Raw genomic sequence first — 17,486 nt, 5'->3', positions numbered from 1 at the left:
TCTAAATCTCCTGCCTTAAATTTATGCCCCCTGGTTATTGACCCTTCTACTAAGGGGAAATGTCCTTCCTATCAACCCTATCGATGCCCCTCATAATTTTATACACCTCAATCAGGTCCCCCCTCAGTCTTCTCTGCCCTAAGGAAAATAATCTCAGCCTAACCCAGGCAACATCCTGGTGAATCTCCCATAACCCTCTCCAGTGCAATCCCATCCTTCCTACAGTACAGCACTCGGAGCTCCACCCACTTTTCCAACTATAAAATTCATCCCATTTCTACATTTTTAATCTGGACTCAGCTTTCCCCCTGGAAATTGTAAGTGCGAGGTGAGGAGAGAATGGCGGCCCTATTTTCAGCCTCCTTGGTTGGTGACAAAAAAGGCTTTTCAAAACTGTATTTTCCCCGTGGATGCCCTGTTCAAATCTAAAGGTATTTTTCACTCTGTGCAGTGGCCGATAAGGAGCCGATCACAAGGTTTTCTTCAGTGAAAGCAAGGGCAATTTATTAGTCACTAAACCCGAGGAGGAAAATAATAAAGGATTCATCATTATACACACGGATATCAGAAGTAAGGAAAGTTATAGAGTCCAAATAAAAGTTAGAAGAATAAACGGTTAGAAGTCTCTTTCTTGCCCTTGAGGTGTATATGATTAAACATTCTAACTATTTTAAGTAAGCTGGCTCCTTTAGAATCCTGGAGTTGAATTGAAGTCCACTTGCTGGAGACAATTTTCCTTTTTAATCTGTGAGCCACCTTTTCCAGAAATCAAAGAGTTTCTCCTGAGACCCTTTCCAATGGAAATACACTGGGGGTGATTCGGAGCTCGCACTAGCCGCCCTCAGGATCGATGGCACAGGCGGAAAATCCTGTGAGAATTGCAAAATGTGATTCTCGCCGGAGAGAGAGATTCCTTACTGCTCCAATAGCAGTTTTTCGGGAGTCCACCAATGACCTTTCCTCTCTGATTCTGGCTCAGTAAAATCAGTTACGACTTTGCTGCAGATGTATATTCCAAGGGTTTTTGATCTCCATTTCTGTGGTAGTCACCATTTTAGAACCAGTTAACTCAGTTTGATGTTTCACCTCAGAAACCTCCGACCAACTTCAGGACAGTCAAAACTAATGGGAGATGGCATTAATTCATCCTCCTCAGGGGGTTTGAATGTCTGTTGGGTATATATCCTTGTTGGCTAACAGTTGATTAAAGTACAGCACTTTGCATTTTTTATGCCTTCCTTTCAACTGTCCCTTTTTTAAAGTGGACCCTGCCTCCTCTCCCCCACCCCCCTCCCAGGTGTCAAATTAAATGCAACATGTCAGCGCAGGTTTGCAGTGCAACCATATAGGAATCTTCCAGAAAAGTGGTCAACTTACAATACCATGTATCAGGCGACATGTGGTAGCCATCTTTGAGCAATGTTTTTTCTTGTTTCTTTTTACAGAAAAAGGTCCTCTTTAAACGGTTCAATATATTTTTGGTTTGCTGGTGAAGTTATAGGTAGATTTCACTGTCACAATTTCCCATTGTTGTGACAAAATATGGTTCCCATCACTTGCACCGTTCGTGCTAATTATGGGAAGCAACTTATTTCTGACAAGTGGTGAATTGACCTTTGTAAGTAGCATACGGGTCACTTACACAAGTGTTATTACATGGTAGGTGTGCTGACTATTTTGGGCCGATTCTGTGCCTGTTTGAAAGGTGGTTGGCAGTCCCAGTTCATTTTGTAGCTGATCATTGAACCTAGCTCAGGGTTTGAAGATTCTGCACAATTGAGGAATTCAGTCAGCCATGTGTACTCTTCTCTCTTGGTATCTTTAAAAAAAATGAAACAATCCACCATTTGGATCGCGCGGCGGGGCTGGATCGGCTGTGCGATGGACAGACCCAGCTCCCGTCACCGGATCGCTGAGACACAGGGGCTGCTGTTAGATCACTCGAGGGACTCTCTCATGTGTGGCGAGGAGGCTTCATGAACGACAGGGCCCTTCTCGGTAATGCAGTACTTTTGACTGCCCCATTATGCTTTGGCAATAAGTCACAAGAGTTCTGGAGCTCGCTAATTGATTGACACAAGTGCAGCCGTTATAAACCATGGGGGTCTGCACAACAGTCGGGAGAGAAAGAAGAATCAAGATACAGAATTTGTAATTAACGCTTTGAGCATTTGATTTGTCAGCCCCGCATGTTGTCCTGTAAACCCTGCTATGCTACAATCAGCAATGCATTTCAGAAATGGTGTGATGGACACCAGAAGATAGAAGATAACACTTTTAAACTGGTTAAGTACGTTTGAAAAAAAAAAAGCACAAGCTCCAAAATAAAATCCTAAGTGCCTGTTCAGTTCACATGATTGAGCAGTCATTCCTTCTTTGCTGCCCCTGCCAGGGTTTATTCCTCTACTCGGCACATTCGTTTCTGTCACATCGCCGTCCAGTGGTGGACCTGGGAGACGCAGCGATATTTATCGTCATTTCTGGGGTTTTAAGTCGACACGGACATTGGGCTGTGCAAGAAAACGATGCTAACTACTGGCCTCCAGGAAAGCAAGCCAGCTAGCCCTTGTCTGACCCTGATCTCCACTCCACCCTGAACCAACCCAGTAAGACACTATTGCTCAGCACAAGTGGGGGATGGTCAGTAATTATGGTTTTGCCTTCGATGTACACATGCCAAGAAAAAAGAATTAAAGAGAGCTATTCAATTGCTTGTTAACTTCAAGATTCTGAAAGGCAGCCATCCTGCGGCCCATTCCACTCACTGCCCACCATGGCCTGTGGTGGCGCAGAGTGACACCGGCTGTGTGGGTGCCCACCTCCCCGCACTCCACCCCCCTCCACCCAACCCACCCACCCTCCCGCAAAACCAGGGTGCACCCACAATAGCCCCTACAGGAGGGCACCGGACGGGTGCTGCAGAGCGTATCGCTGGCATGCCACCAGTGCCCCTGCTAGCAGGACGGATGCTGGAGCAAGAGGCTCCCGCAGTTCCAGCTCCAGGGTTTTTTTAACGGGATGCATGGCTCCCTATGAGTGCCAGCCCGTGACTGGCCGGTCTTCACAAACCGAAAGGGGCTCCACTCGAGCCTGCAGCCGGTGTGTGACCATGAACTACACATCATCCACGTCTGCCTTGATATGCGGGCAGTGTGCACAACGCCTTCATCCTGGCACACTCAACAGTTCCTGACACCATAGAAAGCATCCTATGGGGCTGCATCACAGCCTGGTATGGCAACTGCTCGGCCCAGGACCGCAAGAAACTTCAGAGAGTCTTGAAAACTGCCCAGTCAATCACACGAACCTGCCTCCCATCCATTGACTCCATCTACACCTCCCGCTGTCTGGGGAAAGCGGGCAGCATAATCAAAGATCCCTCCCACCCGGCTTACTCACTCTTCCAACTTCTTCCATCGGGCAGGAGATACAGAAGTCCGAGAACACGCACGAACAGACTCAAAAACAGCTTCTTCCCCACTGTCACCAGACTCCTAAATGACCCTCTTATGGACTGACCTCATTAACACTACACCCCTGTATGCTTCATCCGATGCCAGTGCTTATGTAGTTACATTGTATACCTTGTGTTGCCCTATTATGTATTTTCTTTTATTCCCTTTTCTTCTCATGTACTTAATGATCTGTTGAGCTGCTCGCAGAAAAATACTTTTCACTGTACCTCGGTACACGTGACAATAAACAAATCCAATCCAATCCAGGTGGCAGAGGTGGGGAGGGGGGGGGGGGTTGGTGTGGTTGGGGTTGAGAGGGAGGGGGAGGGGCAGGGTAGCGGGGCGATGTGCGGTGTCCAACCTGGTGGACCCAGCCCGTACCCCCCTCCAACGTCCACCCATCTCCTCCTCCTCCAACCATCCCCTCTGCAGCCTGCCCAGCCTAGCCCAGCCCATCCCTCACACTCTTCTGAAAGAGCATCCGAGGCAGGTTGGAGCTTTTGTGCATCGCTGTTTATTTTGAACATAACAACGGGAGAACATCTCTATAATTAGCTCAAAATATTCAATCAAATTTGTTAGGCATGGCCTCCTCTGACAAAGCCATGGTCAAACCTTGCCTCTCCAAGTGGAGATAGATTATCTCCTTCAGAATCTTCTCCAGTAGTTTCCTAACCACTAACATGAGACTCACTGGTCTATAGTTCCCTGGCCTGTCTCTACAACCATTCTTAAATAGCGGGACCACATTACTGTTCTCCAGTCCTCTGGCACCTCCCCTGTGGCCAGAGAGGAATTAAACATTTGGATCAGAATCCCGGCAATCTCGCCTGCCACAGCTTCCTGGGACACAATTCATCCGGACCTGGATATTTGTCCACTTTTAAGCCTGCCAATACCCCCAATTCCTTGTCACTCCCTATGGTAATTTGCTCGAGAGTCTCACAATTCCCGAGTTCCATAGCTACATCTTCATTCTCTTGCGTGAAGACATATATCCCCTACCAATGTTCTCTGGCTCCACCCACAGATTTGCACCTTGGTCCTTAATGGGCTCTACCCTTTCCCTTGGTTATCCTCTTCCCATTGATATACTTAAAGAATATCTTTTCCCAGCCAGAGCTTTCACATATCACCTCTTTGCTCTCCAAATTGATTTCTTAAGCTCCATCCTGCACTTTCTGTACTCCACTAATGCCTCTGCAGACTCGCTCCCCTTATACTTTTGCTTCTCCTGAATGTCTGGTCATCCATGATTCTCTGGGTTTGTTACACCTTCCTATTACCCTAGAGGGAACATATTGGGATTGAATCCTCGCCATTTCAGACAGCTGGTTTGTGATGCAGAACAAGGCCAGCAGCGTGGGTTCAATTCCCGTACCGGCTGAGAATTCTGAATTCTCCCTCAGTGTACCTGAGCAGGCAACGGAATGTGGTGACGAGGGGATTTTCACAGTAACTTCATTGCAGTGTTAATGTAATCCTACTTGTGACAGTAAAAACATTATTATTGTTAGGTTTCCCCACAAGTAACTCTTTCCAGTCTACCTTGGCCATATTCTGCCTTATTTTGTTAAAATCTACTCTCCCCCAATCCAAAATCTTTTTTTTGTAATTTGTCTATTTCTTTGTCCATAACAAACTTAAATTGGACTATGTTGTGGTCGCTATCACTAAAACGCTCCCCCACCAACACATCAACCACCTGTCTGGCTTCATTCACGAGAATTAAATCCAGCACTGCACCATCCCTTGTTGGATCTTCTACATATTGAGCTAAAAAGTTCTCCTGTATACGTTTTAAGAACTCGACTCCATCTAAGCCCTTAACATGATGGCTATCCCAGTTAATTTTGGGAAAGTTGTGATCACCTAATATAATTGCCTTTTTATTATTTTTACACCCCTCCGCAAATTGCACATATTTGCTCCTCAATTTCCCGCTGACTATCTGGGGATCTATAATAAACACCTAGCAATATGGCCGTCCCTTTTTTATTCCTAAGCTCTACTTACAAAGCTTCAGTTGATGTCCCCTCCAAGATATCATCTCTCCTTATCGCAGTAAGTGCCTCCTTAACTAATAATGCAATGCCTCCTCCTCTTCTATCCCCTCCTCATTCTTTCCTGAAGATTCTATATCCCTGGGCTGCCAATCCTGCCCCTCACTCAACCATGTCTCTGTGTTACCTATTATATCATGATTACACATGTCAATCATTGCCTTTAACTCATCTGTTTTACCTTGAATACCTCTGACATTAAAGTAGAGGCCATCCAGCCTTGTCTTGCTCACTTGAAACTTACTACCGCTGTATTCCCTCTGACCTGATTGCTTTTCAGTTTGCGGCCCCTCCCCCTGCCAAACTAGTTTAAACTCTTCCCAACAGCACTAGCAAACGCGCCAGCAAGGATGTTAGTCCCGCTCTGGTTTAGATGTAGACCGTCCCGCTTGTACAGGGCCCACCTTCCCCAATGGTCCATGAATCTAAAACCTGCCCTCCTGCACCAACTCTTAAGCCATGCATTCATCTGTGCTATTCACCTATTCCTGTACTCACTAACACGTGGCACTGGGAGTAATCCAGAGAATATAACTCATCCCTAGCAAACTGGAGTCAATGGGAATCAGGGGGAAAGCCCTCCACTGGTTGGAGTCAGACTTGGCAGAAAGGAGGATAGTTGTGGTGGTTGGATGTCAAGCGCCTCAGCTCCAGGACATCACTCCAGGAGTTCCACATGGTAGTGTCCTAGGCCCAACCACCTTCAGTTGCTTCATCAATGATCTTCCTTCCATCATAAGGTCAGAAGTTGGGCATGTCCAATGTCCAATGTTGCACAATGTCCAGCCCTATTCACCACTCCTCAGGCACAGAATCAGTCCATGTCCAAATGTAACAAGACCGTGACAATATCCAGAATTGGAATGACAAGTGGCAAGTTACATTCGTGCCACACAAGTACCAGGCAATGACCATCTCCTACAACTGAGACTCTAACCACTGGCCCTTGACATTCAGTGGCATTACTGTAGCTGAATCCCCCACTATCAACATCCTGGGGGTGACCATTGATCAGAAACTGAACTGGACGAGCCATATTAATACTGTGGCTACCAGAGCAGTCAAAGGCTAGGAATCCCATGGCAAGCATCCTGATTTCCCAAAGCATATCCACCATTTACAAGGCACAAGTGGGGACTGTAATGGAATACTCTCCCCTTGCCTGAATGAGTGCAGCTCCAACAACACTCAAGGAGTTCGACACCATCCAGGACAAAGCAGCCCTCCCCTTCCCAAACATTCAATCCCTCCACCACTGCTGAACAGTGGCAGCCATGTGTACCATCTGCAAGATGCACTGCAGGAACTCCCCCAGGTTCCTTAGACAGCACCTTCCAAACCCCACGGCCACTGCCATCTAGAAGGACAAGGGCGGCAGATACCTGGGAGGTGACTCACCACCCTGACCTTAAAATATATCGCCGTTCCTTCACTGTTGCTGGATCAAACTCCTGGAATTCCCTCCCTAACAGCACAGTGGGTTTACCTACATCTCAGGAACTGCAGCCATTCAGGAAGGCAGCTCACCACCACTTCTGAAGGGAAACCAGAAGTGGGCAAGAAATGCTGGTCCAGCCAGCAATATCATTGTTGAAAAGTTTGAAGTAGGAAATTAAAAATCACATGAATCAGTTGTCAGAATACCAATGTTATTGGCCTGGCTTTGATGTTTTGTGTAGGTGTTGGCGGGGAGTCTGAGCAACAATATCCTGACTTAACTTCACCCCTCTTAAATGGTATCGGCGATGCCATTCCTGGTCCTACAGTTCGAGTACTTTAGATGGGTCCGTTTTTGTCCAATGTGTGCAGGAGGGTTTCCGGACACAGTATGTAGATAGGCCAACGAGAGGCGAGGCCATATTGGATTTGGTACTGGGTAATGAACCAGGACAGGTGTTAGATTTGGAGGTAGGTGAGCACTTTGGTGATAGTGACCACAATTCGATTACGTTTACTTTAGTGATGGAAAGGGATAGGTATATACCGCAGGACAAGAGTTATATCTGGGGGAAAGGCAATTATGATGCGATGAGGCAAGACTTAGGATGCATCGGATGGAGAGGAAAACTGCAGGGGATGGGCACAATGGACATGTGGAGCTTGTTCAAGGAACAGCTACTGCGTGTCCTTGATAAGTATGTACCTGTCAGGCAGGGAGGAAGTGGTCGAGCAAGGGAACCGTGGTTTACTAAGGCAGTCGAAACACTTGTCAAGAGGAAGGAGGAGGCTTATGTAAAGATGAGACATGAAGGTTCAGTAAGGGCGCTCGAGAGTTACAAGTTAGCTAGGAAGGACCTAAAGAGAGAGCTAAGAAGAGCCAGGAGGGGACATGAGAAGTCTTTGGCAGGTAGGATCAAGGATAACCCTAAAGCTTTCTATAGATATGTCAGGAATAAAAGAATGACTAGGGTAAGAGTAGGGCCAATCAAGGACAGTAGTGGGAAGTTGTGTTTGGAGTCCGAGGAGATAGGAGACGTGCTAAATGAATATTTTTCGTCAGTATTCACACGGGAAAAAGACAATGTTGTCGAGGAGAATACTGAGATTCAGGCTACTAGACTCGAAGGACTTGAGGTTCATAAGGAGGAGGTGTTAACAATTCTGGAAAGGGTGAAAATAGATAAGTCCCCTGGGCCGGATGGGATTTATCCTAGGATTCTCCGGGAAGCTAGGGAGGAGATTGCTGAGCCTTTGGCTTTGATCTTTAAGTCATCTTTGTCAACAGGAATAGTGCCAGAAGACTGGAGGATAGCAAATGTTGTCCCCTTGTTCAAGAAGGGGAGTAGAGACAACCCCGGTAACCATAGACCAGTGAGCCTTGCTTCTGTTGTGGGCAAAATCTTGGAAAGGTTTATAAGAGATAGGGTGTATAATCATCTGGAAAGGAATAATTTGATTAGACATAGTCAACACGGTTTCGTGAAGGGTAGGTCGTGCCTCACAAACCTTATTGAGTTCTTTGAGAAGGTGACCAAACAGGTGGATGAGGGTAAAGCAGTTGATGTGGTGTATATGGATTTCAGTAAAGCATTTGATAAGGTTCCCCACGGTAGGCTACTGCAGAAAATATGGAAGCATGGGATTCAGGGAGATTTAGCAGTTTGGATCAGAAATTGGCTAGCTGGAAGAAGACAAAGGGTGGTGGTTGATGGGAAGTGTTCAGACTGGAGTCCAGTTACTTGTGGTGTACCACAAGGATCTGTTTTGGGGCCACTGCTGTTTGTCATTTTTATAAATGACCTGGAGGAGGGCGTAGAAGGATAGGTGAGTAAATTTGCAGATGACACTAAAGTCGGTGGAGTTGTGGACAGTGCGGAAGGATGTTACGAGTTACAGAGGGACATAGATAAGCTGCAGCACTGGGCTGAGAGGTGGCAAATGGAGTTTAATGCAGAAAAGTGTGAGGTGATTCATTTTGGAAGGAATAACAGGAAGACAGAGTACTGGGCTAATGGTAAGATTCTTGGCAGTGTGGATGAGCAGAGAGATCTCGGTGTCCATGTACATAGATCCCTGAAAGTTGCCACTCAGGTTGAGAGGGTTGTTAAGAAGGCGTACGGTGTGTTAACCTTTATTGGTAGAGGGATTGAGCTTCGGAGCCATGAGGTCATGTTGCAGCTGTACAAAACTCTGGTGTGGCCGCATTTGGAGTATTGCGTGCAATTCTGGTCACCGCATTATAGCAAGGATGTGGAAGCATTGGAAAGGGTGCAGAGGAGATTTACCAGAATGTTGCCTGGTATGGAGGGAAGATCTTATGAGGAAAGGCTGAGGGACTTGAGGCTGTTTTCGTTAGAGCGAAGAAGGTTAAGAGGTGACTTAATTGACGCATACAAGATGATCAGAGGATTGGATAGGGTGGACAGTGAGAGCCTTTTTCCTCGGATGGTGATGTCTAGCACGAGGGGACATAGCTTTAAATTGAGGGGAGATAGATATAAGACAGATGTCAGAGGTAGGTTCTTTACTCAGAGAGTAGTAAGGGTGTGGAATGCCCTGCCTGCAACAGTAGTGGACTCGCCAACACTAAGGGTATTCAAATGGTCATTGGTTAGACATATGGACGATAAGGGAATAGTGTAGATGGGCTTTAGGTTGGTTTCACAGGTCGGCGCAACATCGAGGGCCGAAGGGCCTGTACTGCGCTGTAATGTTTTATGTTCTATGTTCTATGGTCCTGGTTCTGTTGACGGTCCCCGCATATCACATGTGATTTGGGATATCTATGCTTTATTACTCGTAATGGTTAAGGTAATTTGTTTTATCGACCTACAGGAACAGGGCTGCTCCATTCCTCCATCTGTGGGCCCTGGCAAATTTATCTCTCTACCCATGCCCAAAACAGATGATCTGGGCATTGTAGGGCAAGGTAACTCATTGGCTGTTGAGTGCTCTCTCTCCCCCCCCCCCGTTCCTCCATCTAATCCACAATTGATGTTACCATTGATGTCACAATTGATGTTACCATTCCTGGCCTGCTCTTTAGGTTCTCATGCGTGAAACCTCAAATACATACGGAAACCCCCCCAACATGGAAACTGCAGTCTCTGCCATGCAGTTTAAATGACACTTTTACCTCTGGTGATGGAAAATTGGCCTGAGAAACAAAAACTACCCTTTTCATCGTTTTTCTTTTAGAAGTACCCACAAAGCTCTCACTTGATTTGACATTTTAATATTGCAGCTGTTTAGAAAACCCAGATGATGGTGAGACCTCACCTCAGTTGCTTCACTTGGAGAGCCCAGCCAGAACAGTCCCAGTCCAGGATAGTGGGAAGTGCGGAGCACTGACCCTGCCCCCAGCAATGTACACTCCTGGGGTGCTGTGAACACGCTACTCCCACATGGCACTGTCCGTCCGCAGTGCCACTGTGTTTCTGTTAATTGGAAGCAGTGTGAGGGCGATTGGTTTGTCAGCAGCTGTGAGTACCAACAGGTCGGGCACTACCCACAGGATAGCTGCCAGTGCTCAGGCACTCTGTAATTTAACGTTGCGTGAGTGACAATCCGGTAGTACACGGTCTCTGGCCGCAAGACCGCAAGAAACTTCAGAGAGTCGTGAACACCGCCCAGTCCATCACGCGAACCTGCCTCCCATCCATTGACTCTATCTGCACCTCCGGCTGCCTGGGGAAAGTGGGCAGCATAATCAAAGACCCCTCCTACCCGGCTTACTCACTCTTCCAACTTCTTCCATCGGGCAGGAGATACAAAAGTTTGAGAACACGCACGAACAGACTCAAAAACAGCTTCTTCCTCACTGTTACCAGACTCCTAAACGACCCTCTGATGGACTGACCTGATTAACACTACACTCCTGTATGCTTCACCCGATGCCGGTGTCTATGTATTTACATTGTGTATCTTGTGTTGCCCTATTATGTATTTTCTTTTCACGTACTAAATGATCTGTTTGAGCCGCACACAGAAAAATACTTTTCACCGTACCTCGGTACACGTGACAGTAAACAAATCCAAATCCAAATGAAGCTCTGCGCCTGGCCCCGAAAAACAACGGGGGTCAGTCCTTTAACTCAATCTGAAGCGACTGCCCTGAACGTGGACCACTGAAACCTTGTGTGAGAATGGGGATTGGAGCTCAAGGGGGTGGCACCATTCCTGGTGGTGTTCAGAGGAAGATTGTGTCATGATTGGAGATGGTAAGGAGAAGGGATTTGAAGTACAACATCGAAAAGGCTTTGGCTAGTTGTTTCTTGCGATCTTGCGGCCAGAGGCTGCGTACTACCGGATTGTCACTCACGCAGCGTTAAATTACAGAGCGCCTAAGCACTATTGGTTGTTGCTAAGGCCTCACCTACATGTCTCAGCTTCAGAAGAAACAGGACCGTAAAGCGATAAATGCTAATGCCTGTCACTGTCTCTTTATTTCCAGAACATTGACTACACACCAGGAACGTGGCATCGGACCGATGTGCATTTGGAGAATCCAGAATATCACACCAGATGGTATTTCAAGTATTTTCTAGGCAAAGGTAATGCTGCAACTGGAGGTGGTGCCTTTTAATGGGTCAAACGCTGTAAAATGGCTGCCAATGAGCCTGGGTGCTCGGCAGGAGGCTTTCCGATTGGAGGACTTGTGCCTTCAGATGGCCATGGTAGCCTTTCCAGCGTGACCCTGTTAGCAAAGTGCACAGTGCCCTCTGTGTGAGAGAGAGCGTGTGTGAGCAGAGACTGGTAAATTTTTAATGTTCACAGATAGGTTGGCCTGGAGCTTCTATCTCTGAGAACATTACGGCAGAATGTGCTGTTACGGTGCAAACACTGACTGGGTTTTTACAAAGCCCCTTCCCGTAGCTGTGGAAACAGGATACAGAACTTGATGCGGTAATGAATTTGAACTTGTCACTGTCTTAGAGATTAGCTTTCCATATTAATTATTCCGCCACTGTGAGAATTGCTGAGAGACGACAATCTAATTTGTACAGATATTGAACATGCTGCTGTTGTAATGGTCCAAAATCTAGACTGTTTCTTATTGTAAGCTAATAAAGAGGACTGAGAGAACCATCACTCCACCCCCACCCCCCACACAACCCGGTCTCCCAGTCCCATCCCCCCCCGCCCTCCACTTACTTTCCAGAGCTTCCCACCCTCACCATGACTGAATTCTATCTTTGAAGCTGTAGTTATTCTGCACTTACAGTTCCAGTGCAATAACAATAGAAGTTTATGTATACAACAGGCTGTAATTTCATTACTCATGTGTGCGGAGTCATGTGCCGTGCTGGCTATTGTTAGATCAGTACGGGTATCAGTGCCCTCACTTCTGTGAGGAGAATCAATATTAAGACTATAAAATATTGAAGCGATCCAACAGACCGCATCAGCCCTTTTAAAACTGGGTTACCTATTGGTCTGTGGAGTTAAGCTGCTGGCAACATGGAATCCAAGCAATAAGAGATTGCTGCCGAGGATCTCGACCACTCGTGTTAAGTATGTTCAGGAGCCAGACAGGGGACCTGAGTGATTCTGCCATATTTCCAGAATGCTTCAGTGCAAGTTCTTGTTTTCCTCTAGTTCCTTCACATGGATACCTTCCTCTGTTGCCTCTTTTACTTCTGCATACGAGTCAGTGTCCAGCCTCTGCGCTTTCAGATCCAGCTTGCTTGGCATTCTCTCCACACTTCTCCACCTTCCCCAAACGCCCACCTGCCTCATTTCCACTTGCGCCAACTCCCCTCACCCCAACTACCCCTCTCCTCCAACTACTCCCTCCCCCAACTCCCTCTCACCTTCCCTAACTATCCTCTCCCCAACTACTCGCTCTGCCAACTCTCCCCAACTACCCACTCCAACTACCCTTGCCTCGACTGCCTCTCCCTAATTACCCCCTCTCCAACTACCCCCAAATCCTCCCTCTCCAACAGGCCCCCACAACACCCCCACTCTCTGCCTCAATGACCCCCTAACTCAACTCCCCCCACCTCCCCCAACTACCTCTATCCCCAACTACCCCCAACTTCTCCCTTCCCAATTCCTCCTCCCCAACTCTCTTCACCCGCAACCAAACCCCCCCACCCTCTGCCCCAACGACCCCCTAACCCAACTCCCCCAATTACCTCCATCTCCAACTACCCCCAACTTCTCCCTTCCCAATTCCTCCTCCCACCCGCACCCAAACACTCCCTCCTCCAACTCCCCTACCCCTACCCCAACTCCCCCACCCCTACCCCAACTCCCCCACCCCGACCCCAACTCCCCCACCCCGACCCCAACTCCCCCACCCCGACCCCAACTCCCCCACCCCTATCCCAACTCCCCGACCCCAACTCCCCCACCCCGACACCAACTCCCCCCACCACCCCCAAGTAATCCTTTTCCCAACTACCTGTCTTCCCAACTACCCCCAACACGCCCATCCTCCAACTACCCCCCTCCCCAGCTCCGCCCTCCCCCTCTGCAACTCTCCCCTCCCCCATCCCAACACCCCTACCCCCTCCCACAACTCCTCACCATCCCACCCTCTCTCAGCTCCACCACTGGTGACAGAACTTCAATCCACCCCTCCTTGTATTCTGGAATTTTTTCTGCAAACCTCCCCCCACCCCCCCCCCCCCCCCCCCCGCCCCCCTTTCTACCCCCCTCCCCATCGCCTCCACCACTCCCCCAAAAAACACAGTTCATTCAAAAGCTTCCTTAAAACATACCATGCCTTCAGCCATCTCCCACTGCTAGGTAATGGGGTCTCGAAAACACCTTAAGTCTTTTGATTTTGTTAAAGGTGTTATTCAATGCATGTTTTGGGTGAAATTGTTCCCCTTTGAAGGAGATTAGGATTCCCTTAAATGTTGGTTCCAGATAAAGTTTGGGAATGTTCAGTGGCCACATTTCTGGTATGTGCGCAGTCTGCTTCTTGTCTGGACCTATCTCTAAACCGTGTCGTTCATAAGTCTGTACAGCAGGTAACTATCTGCGGAGGTCCTGCTGGCTGGATTCTAGCAACTGGCAACATTACTGCAGGGATAAGGCAATGGCAAGACGTGTAGTGACTACAGGTTATTAACAGGATAATCTTTATTACGGAAATTTTATAACATGATTGAGATGTCTAAAATTATGAGGGGAGTAAACAGAATAGACAGGAAGAAACCTTTCCCTTTGTGGTGGGGGGGGGATCAATGATCAGGGGCAGATTTAAGGTAAGGGGCAGGTGGTTTAGAGAGGATGTGAGTAAAAACCTTTTCACCCAGAGGGTGGTGGGGGAAGAGACCCTTATAATACTGAAGAAGCATTTAGATGTGTACCTGCGATGCTAAGGCAGACAAGGCTATGGGCCAGGTGATGGAAAAAGGTGGGTAGGTGGGTTGGTTTTGACCGGCGCTGATGTGATGTGCCGAAGGGCCTTTTCTCATCTATGAACCTCTATGACTTTAACATATTTCAGGGGAGTCCAGAATAATGAAATTAATTTAAAACCACACGAAACACTGAAACCAAATGCAACAGATTGACATGGCATGAGATATATTTTAACCACCTAACGCTTTTAAATTGATTATCGTGGCATACGACAATTTTAAAAATGATTCCAAGTATTACTGGTGAATCTCGGAGATGTTCTTGATGCATCAGACATTGGAGTGCATCTCACCACTGGGGGGGGGGGGGGGGGGGGGGGGGGGGGGGGAGATGCCCCTACTTGTCAGCCGGAGGGGCAGGATTTGCATTGTGGGGGGAGAGGGGCCAGCCGCCAGACCTCAGTATCCGGCTGCTGATCATAATGGTGGCCCAATCCTCCCAAACCAGCAGCGATTGTACTCCGGCGGGAGAACTTGGAGCTGGATTCTCCCATTTTGAGGCTGTCCGGAGGAAGTGTCTAGTTTTACAATGAAAATGTCGGCGCTGCCCCCGCACTGATACTCCGCCCAGTGGGGACCTAGCGGCGACACCGGGTAAAACACCTGGCGTTCCCGATATAAAAGGCCGGAGAATTGCTGGGTCCGTGGCTACGCATGCGCACGGTGACCACCTGCAGCGGTTGCGTCATGGCATGACCGTGTACGGACCCGGCCGGCTAAATAGTGTCCCCCTGGACCCCTCCCCCTCGCCAACCCCCCCAACAGCCACCCCAGCCCTCTCCAAAAGTCCTTTGTGCTGGCTGTACGGATCCCCTGCGACTGTGGCGGCACTGGACACAGTCCATAGCCGCCACGCCGGGTTTACGAAAACCCAGACCACACGCGACCCGCGCGGTTGTGAACTCGGCCCATTGGGGGCGGAGCTTCGGAGGAGGGCCTCAAAGCGACACGTGCTGTCGCTGTTGCAACGGCGTGCGCCGCGCTCCTAGATGATACCAATTTGGATGGGGCGGAGCATCCGGAAAACTGCCCTGATTCTGTCGCAAACGGGAATTCTTCGCCCGATCAGGCAACGGAGAATCGCGCACTGGTCTCCCAATCAGAGAATCCAGGTGGAACTCTCCAGCGGGAAATGCAGTGCGATTCCCATTGGGGGGATTGGCACGATCCAGATCGCAATCCTCGCACACTCCTAAATTTGCTTTTTGGGTGTGAGGGCACTTTTGCACCAACACTGGGAGGAGCGGGTCCTAAACGCGCCGGCAAGCCCGTCTGCATAGAGATCGAACCCCCTCTCCACTACCTCCCCACCCCAGGCATCAGGCCAATGTGCTTTCCCCCTCCCAATCGCCATGACAGCTGGTGGAGTTTGAATCCACTTAAATCTGGAATTCAAAAGTTAGCCTCAATAATGGTGAAGCTACCATTGAGTATTGGAAAAATCCCACCTGGTTCACTGCTGGCCTTTAGGGAAGGAAATCTGCTGTCCATATCTGGTCTGAGCCACAGCAATGTGGTTGACTCCTACCTGCCCTCTGAAATGGTCCAGCCAGCCACTCAGATCACGGGAAATGAGGGATAGGCAACAAAGGGTGGTTTTGTCATCAACAGCCACACCCCATGAAAGAATAACAAGCAATAGGGTGAGCTATTTTCTGTAACGTTGCGCGCCTCAGCCTATCCATTGCTGAAGCCCTCATCCATGTCTTTGTTACCTCTAGGCTTGATGATGCTAATACTCTCTTGGCTGGTCTCCCACATTCCAGCCTCTGTAATTCTGAAGTCGCCCGCAAGCTGTCCGTATCCTAACTTGCACAAAGTCCTGTCCCACATCATCTTTGTACTCACTGACCTACTGGTCAATCAATGTCTTCATTTTAAAATGATAGTCCTTGGGGGCGGGATTCTCCACTCCCGCGCCGAAGTGTCCACGCCGTCGTGAACGCCGTCGAGGTTCACGACTGCGCGAAACGGCCCCGAGCCCGATCGATTCAGGCCCCGACAATGGGCTAGGATCGGGGTCGCGTCATCTACACGCGCCAGGCCTTGTCGCCGCGTAAAGGCGGCGCCGCACTGATGACGCGGCCAACGCCGCATAACTGGCGTTACCCGCGTATGCGCGGGTTGGCCGGCGCCAACCTGCGCATGCGTGGTTGCCGTCCTCTCTGAGTTCGCCCCGCAAGAAGATGGCGGACGGATCTTGCGGGGCCGCGGAAGGAAGGAGGTCCTCCTTCAGAGAGGACAGCCCGACGATCGGTGGGCACCGATCGCGGGTCATGACACATTTGAGGTACCCCCCAGTGCAGGATCACCCCCCCACCCCTGCAGGCCGTCCCCCCCCCCAGCATTCCCGCGCTGTTCCCGGCGGCAGCGACCTGGGGCGAGATTCTCCGACCCCCTGCCAGGTCGGAGAATCGCCGGGGGCTGGCGTGAATCCCGCCCCCGCCGGTTGCCGTATTCTCCGGCACCGGATATTCGGCGGGGGCGGGAATCGCGCCGCATTGGTTGGCAGGCCCCCCCCCCCCCCCCCCCCCCCCCCCCCGGTGATTCTCCGGCCCGGATGGGCTAAAATGCCTGTCCCGCTGGCGTAGATTAAACCACCTACCTTGCCGGCGGGATAAGGCGGCGTGGGCGGGCTCCGGGTACCTGGGGGGGGGGGGCACGGGCGATCTGGCCCAGGGGGGTGCCCCCACGGTGGCCTGGCTCGCGATCAGGGCCCACCGATCCGCAGGCGGGCCTGTGCCGTGGGGGCACTCTTTTCCTTCCGCCTTCGCCACGGTCTCCACCATGGCGGAAGCAGAAGAGACTCCTTCCACTGCACATGCACGGGAATGCCGTCAGCGGCCGCTAACGCTCCCGCGCATGCGCCGCCCAGAGATGTCATTTCCGCGCCAGCTGGCGGGGCACCAAAGGCCTTTTCCACCAGCTGGCGGGGCGGAAATTAGTCCGGCGCGGGCCTAGCCCCTTAAGGTTGGGGCTCGGCCCCCCAAGATGCGGAGCATTCCGCACCTTTGGGGCAGCACGATGCCCGACTGATTTGCGCCGTTTTGGGCGCCAGTCGGCGTGGACGGCGCCAGGGGGGAACCCGCCGTTTTGGCCTGGCCGCTCGGCCCATCCGGGCCTGAGAATAGTGGGGTTGCCGGAGAATC

At 49.8% G+C, this 17,486-nt stretch overlaps 1 protein-coding gene across 6 annotated transcripts in view; it reads left to right on the top strand.

The window, feature by feature from the left end:
• The window catches only part of garnl3 (GTPase activating Rap/RanGAP domain like 3), a 617,196-nt gene that overhangs the window by 298,032 nt on the left and 301,678 nt on the right, over window positions 1-17,486 (top strand). For all 6 annotated transcript variants that reach the window (XM_072488531.1, XM_072488532.1, XM_072488530.1 and 3 more), the window contains exon 4: window positions 11,412-11,511. In XM_072488531.1, the coding sequence (XP_072344632.1) occupies window positions 11,412-11,511 (100 nt within the window). The remainder of the gene's footprint in view (window positions 1-11,411; window positions 11,512-17,486) is intronic.

This window comes from Scyliorhinus torazame, chromosome 22 (genome assembly GCF_047496885.1).
Source record: "Scyliorhinus torazame isolate Kashiwa2021f chromosome 22, sScyTor2.1, whole genome shotgun sequence".
In the NCBI taxonomy this organism is placed as follows: domain Eukaryota; kingdom Metazoa; phylum Chordata; class Chondrichthyes; order Carcharhiniformes; family Scyliorhinidae; genus Scyliorhinus; species Scyliorhinus torazame.
This window is presented reverse-complemented; position numbering and strand designations above follow the sequence as displayed.